Genomic DNA, 6,177 nt, shown 5'->3' with positions numbered 1-6,177 from the left:
TATTTGAATTTATTATATATTTGAACAATTCCACGTAACTTTTCCAGTGTTGTAAATCCTGTTTATGCCATTCATGCTTTTTAATCCAAAAACATCATAACCCTAGTAAACAGCTGTTTGTGAAACGTGGCGTTGTCGGACTTGCATTTCTTGATTTCATGATATGATGCCGAATTCATGGTTAACTTTCGTGTATAACTGAATTCATGAAATGGTGTTTATGCAGCCAATTTTAGCACAAATTCATGAAATGAATTCGTGAATTAGCCTACGCATAAACGTAGTAAAAGTTAAGGAGAAACCGTATTGAAACTCAAATGGGAAAACCTCTTCAGGGGAAGAATTTCGCCTCTATTAGTATCCATAATTCATCTGACCGGCCATTGTAACCCTAGTACATACGTATGTACATATAATGTATTGTAATCGATTGGTGATAATAATAAAAGTTAAGGTCTATCTTCGCAAATCAGTGCCGTATCAGTTCAGTATCATTGCCAATCAGCATCGATCAGTGATACAAATTCACACACATCCGTAGCAGGGTTGTTGCGAATATTCGCATTCGCATTCACCACCGCGGAGCTTCCGCATTAATTTCAAATGCGGAGCTTTTGCGAATGCGAATGTTGTGCAAGTGCACTGATAAAACGTATATATGGCATACAAAATTACAAATTATAGCCAATATTTTTGCCTGTGGTCGTGGGAGTATTTGTGTAACAAAATTGGTCAAATGCCATATTTATCAACTACTAATAAAAATTTCTTTAAACATATTATTTCTTAAGCTATATAACCGAGCAATGGGCAGCTATACAAGTTCCAACATCTACTTGACCTTTGACGTACGTCGAAGAGAACATAGTCTTTTTAACAATGTTTTTTCTGTGCTTTAAACCTGCATTGCTTTCTTTCTTAATTATGATTTTTTGGACCAATCTTAAAAAAACTACTAGACACAAAAGAAGAAAGTGTGCACTGTAATTCCTAACCAAATTTTCGTGATTTCCTTTTGATGTTCCATATATTCGTTTCAATAATTTCAAATGGGGCTCTTTGGGGAATTTATTTTTAGCAAAAATTTTAGCAGTAATTTTGTTTACTTGTCGAGCAATATTTTTTTCATAGGGATATACATTGGATCCTTGGCTAAAAACTTCTGCGGTAAAACTGTCCCCTCTTTGCTATTTAAAGTCAAAGAGAAAGCTCCTTCAATAGGGATTTCCAGCAGAAATGATCAACGTCTTGCTATAAAGATAATCGATGCTGAAATAATTAAAAAACTATAGGTCTGACCTTTAATAAGATAAGAATTACGTAACTATCTGAGATTCAAATGCTTATAAAAAACAGGGTGCTTTTTTTTAAATAACAATATTCTGATCCGATTCGGCTGGCAGCCACGACTTTGAAAACAAAATTTTGTTCAAAATTTTCATTCCTGGAAAATAATAATTTATTTTTCATATCCACTTATTTAGCTCGCTATAAGCACACATTTTTCAAACCAGTCGCAGAAGAAAGTATTAAAAATGAATTACAGAAATTAAATCGAAAACCGCTGATGAAGTTACAGATTCCCCAAAAAAGAAAAACCTGACACATCTGGTTTGGCTTGTAAGCGCTGCTTGTTACTAATAATGTTTTTCGTTTTTGCAAATTAATAAACAGACTTCCTGAAGATTACGCGAAAATGCGTCGAAACGCGTAGGAGAAAAAAATAAACTTTGTTTTTATTTTCAACACACCGGCCGAAAAGCTCCAAATACAAATACACAAATTTTTGTTTAAATTTAAGCATATTCAAAAAGGTAGCCAGTTCCCTCCCAAAATGTATGCAAATTTGCACACCGTGTTAATCAATTTAAATACTGCTTTTTAACTTTTACTTACCAAATGTGTGGCGTAGACCAAATTTGAAATTTGTTTGTTGAATTCTAAACACTTAAGGCCAAATTCACAGTGCGTAGTTAACTCAGAATCGGCAGTTAACAACAGATTTTCAGTGCAGCACTATTTTAAAGTGTAGTATGGGGTCATTCGCGATCATAATTGTAGGAGCGAACAAAGTATTCACGGTGCCGTAGGAAGGCCGTATTACAAATGAACACTAAAAGACTAGCTAACGACGCGTCTTCAGAGGCGAGACTTATTGCCTACAATACGTCGTTTTGTTTGCCAAATATGTGTTAGTTTTATCAGTGGCAATATTTGTGTGTGGCGATTTTTATACCCGAGCGCACTTGTGCACAAAGGTATATTAAATTTGTTCACATACCCTGTGGGGAAAATCTCTAGTTCTAAACTGGCGCGCCTCTAGTACATTTAGACCCAGTACTGGTTCGCGACAAATCTCTTTTGCATGCAAGCAAATGGCGAATTTAACATGGCGATGGCCTAGGAAGTGTCAATTGACCCCCGCTGCATCCCTTTTTCGATAGTTCAGAACCAGTTCTAAAATCGACAGACGAAAGAAAAAAGTATCATGATTTTTCAATCTTTTTGGTTCTTCCGTGTGTGCGATTTTAAGTTATTTTGGAAGAAATGTGTTTTCAATTTGAAATTAAATTTGTTTGAATGATTTTAAGAAATGTACGTTTACATATCTTTAGCTGTAGCTGAGTTTTCAGAGGTGCTCACTGTTATTTCTTAGATTCCTGACGGTCCCAAGATGTTGAAATGTTAACACAAATTTTAGTTTTGTATTACCAAGCTATGAAAAAGCATCTGCGAAGCACAGAATAGAAGCGTATTTGAACGAAAAAGCCCCCGAACACATATCTATGTAAAGTAAACAAGCCCCCCGCTGCATCCCTTATTCGATAGTTCCGAACTAGTTCTAAATTCGACAAATAAGATCTAGTTCGTTCTGCATCCCTTTTTCTATAGTTCCGAACCATTTCTAAATTCGTTACTTTAGATATAGATTTCTAGTGAAAAAAACTGAAAAAATTAGTTTTTTAAAAGTACCACTTTTCGCCGATTTTGGTCTGGTGGGGATCTAGTTCCTATCGGACTAGTTCCTTTTTGGCGATAAAGACCTAGCACGGAACTAGAAATTTGATTCACTAGTCCGCGGTTTCCCTGCAGGGTAACGGTTGTTTGTAACAGCCAAAACGAATCGAGATGGATATAGACAAATGTATACACAAATGCTCAGAATGAATAGAGAAGTTGATTAAGCCATGTCTGTCTGTCCGTCCGTCTGTCCGTCCGTCCGTGTACACAATAACTCGAGCAAAAACTGAGATATCTCAACGAAATTTGGTATGTAGGTTTCCATTTATCCAAGGTAGGTTGGTATTGAAAATGCGCGAAATCGGACTGTAACCACGACCACTTCTCATATAACGGCAATTTTCAGAAATACGAAAACTGCGATATTTTAGTAACTACTGGACTATTCTGATTTAGACTTATGGGATCTCGGTCGAAAGGAATTTTCCCACTATTTTTATTTATGTACAAAAAAAAGTCATTCGTGGCCCATTTTTTTTTTTTTTTTTTTCAAATACCAACACATCTTAATTCAACTTTGAATGATGTTCGTTCATCCTACCTTCCTCTTTCATCCTTTGAATGAGCTAATTAGCAAAGAAATAAAAAGAGTGAGAAAGTACCTTTCCAATGATACCTCAGAAGTCGAGATCGGAAGAGTTTAGGTTCAGTTATTCAAGTTTTCCTTATACCAATCTTTGAAAAAAGTTAAAAAAACAGCATTAAAAATCTCATTATTACGATTCCGTAAAAATTTTTTTTAAATTTTTTTTTTAATATTTTTATGTAAATTTTTTAAGCTTAAACCGTTTTGTCATTTGAGGGGATTTTTCAAAAAACATCTTTAAGAAACTATTTTTATTCATAACAAACACATTTTTGGAGGTATTTTGAAATCGGTTCAGCCCGCTTAAGTTTTAATATTTACCGATTTTTTTTGTATGGGGAGTGATGCAGTCTAATGTACATATGTATACTAAAACTATCACAAAATGCTTTCCCACTAACCTTATGACTGGATTCGGCAATCTGCTTCAATCCGACAGACAAATTCTTCAATTTAGCTGAATTCAAGGATAAACGTGACAGTAATGGCTTCGCTAAACCGTGACGCTTCGCCTCAGCCAAATCCTTTGCGTTGGCTTGCAGAATGAATTCTTCCCTGCTTACCAATAAATCAGCCAAATGGTTAACTGCACTTGCTCGTTCTTCCGGAGTAAGCGCCTGCATCTGTCGACTGCCAACGCGCGCTGTGGAAGCACAAAAACAATAAAATGATAATAGATAGTGCGAAATCAGAATAAAACTGAAAAGATTCAAACCAGTTGGCGTTGCCAAATGGAGTCGTAAATCGCAAGAATGTATGTAAATATATGTATGCATAGATATGGCGTATGTATGTGTGTACGTATTTATGTAGGATCCCAAACGAAATGATCTGTATAAATAGATGCACAATCATCACGTTTTTCTTAAAAAAGGCCCAAAAACAAAATTTTTTTTTAGTTTGAACCCCCACTTCTCTCAAAACCAAAGCGTGATGGGCACTTTTGAGTCCCAGAATCGTGTTCAGCGCACCAAAATACATCGCTGATCACTAGAGTTGGATTTTTTAGTTCAGTTTAAGATTAGTTTACTTTTAGTTCGTTCACCTTATTGAAGTATAGTTCACTTTTTTTTTTCTAAATATTTTTATTGAGCTTTGTACCACGATTGTTTATTAGGAAAAATTGAAAAAGCAACAAAGTCTAAGGGGTAGAAGTTATAGCACTATTTCGGAGATCACCACATCTCCTCATCAGACTTCTTTTTCTAGACTTCAGCAGGGATCGAACCTGCGAATTCGATGTTCAAAGTCAGAAGCGTTAACCACTGAGCTATGTACATCCCGTAAAGTCTTGTTGCTAATTCATTTTCCTTATTCAACCAACTACTATCAAGTGCAGCTGATTTGCCGCTATTTAAACTCGACAGCGTGGTTATTGTTGTCAATTCTATACATCCATTTGCTTATTTACTTTTTTGTATAGTTACAGGCAGGCTCTTCCTAAACTATGTATTTGTCAATGTTATTGTGGCTTGTTAACATTTTATTTTTAATATTTTTAGTTCAGGAAGAGCCTGCCTGAAACTATACAAAAAAGCAAATAAGCAAATGGATTTATAGAACTGACAACAACAACCACGCTGTCCAGTTAAAATAGCGGCAAATCAGCTGCACTTGATAGTAGTTGGTTGAATAAGGAAAATGAATTAGCAACAAGTGTTTACGGGATGTACATAGCTCAGTGGTTAACGCTTCTGACTTTGAACATCGAATTCGCAGGTTCGATCCCTGCTGAAGTCTAGAAAAATAAGTCTGATGAGGAGATGTGGTGATCTCCGAAATAGTGCTATAACTTCTACCGCTTAGACTTTGTTGCTTTTTCAATTTTTCCTAATAAACAATCGTGGTACAAAGCTCAATAAAAATATTAAAAATAAAATGTTAACAAGCCACAATAACATTGACAAATACATAGTTTAGGAAGAGCTTGCCTGAAACTATACAAAAAAGCAAATAGCAAATGGATGTATAGAATTGACAACAACAACCACGCTGTCGAAGTTAAATAGCGGCAACTCAGCTGCACTTGATAGTAGTTGGTTGAATAAGGAAAATGAATTAGCAACAAGAGTTTACGGGATGTACATAGCTCAGTGGTTAACGCTTCTGGCTTTGAACATCGAATTCGCAGGTTCGATCCCTGCTGAAGTCTAGAAAAAGAAGTCTGATGAGGAGATGTGGTGATCTCCGAAATAGTGCTATAACTTCTACCGCTTAGACTTTGTTGCTTTTTCAATTTTTCCTAATAAACAATCGTGGTACAAAGCTCAATAAAAATATTAAAAATAAAATGTTAACAAGCCACAATAACATTGACAAATACATAGTTTAGGAAGAGCCTGCCTGAAACTATACAAAAAAGCAAATAAGCAAATGGATGTATAGAATTGACAACAACAACCACGCTGTCGAATTTAAATAGCGGCAAATCAGCTGCACTTGATAGTAGTTGGTTGAATAAGGAAAATGAATTAGCAACAAGAGTTTACGGGATGTACATAGCTCAGTGGTTAACGCTTCTGACTTTGAACATCGAATTCGCAGGTTCGATCCCTGCTGAAGTCTAGAAA

The 6,177-nt window shown here is 35.6% G+C and overlaps 1 protein-coding gene across 1 annotated transcript in view; it reads right to left on the bottom strand.

Moving 5' to 3' along the window:
• The window catches only part of LOC118738679 (delta-1-pyrroline-5-carboxylate synthase), a gene marked incomplete at its 5' end in the record, with an annotated part of 514,696 nt that overhangs the window by 292,968 nt on the left and 215,551 nt on the right, over window positions 1-6,177 (bottom strand). Inside the window, 1 exon segment of the mRNA XM_036469592.1 lies at window positions 4,009-4,250. Coding sequence (XP_036325485.1) covers window positions 4,009-4,250 — 242 coding nt within the window.

The sequence above is a fragment of the Rhagoletis pomonella genome, unplaced genomic scaffold (assembly GCF_013731165.1).
Source record: "Rhagoletis pomonella isolate Grant_MI unplaced genomic scaffold, Rhpom_1.0 Rhpom_scaffold_00005, whole genome shotgun sequence".
Lineage (NCBI taxonomy): Eukaryota > Metazoa > Arthropoda > Insecta > Diptera > Tephritidae > Rhagoletis > Rhagoletis pomonella.
This window is presented reverse-complemented; position numbering and strand designations above follow the sequence as displayed.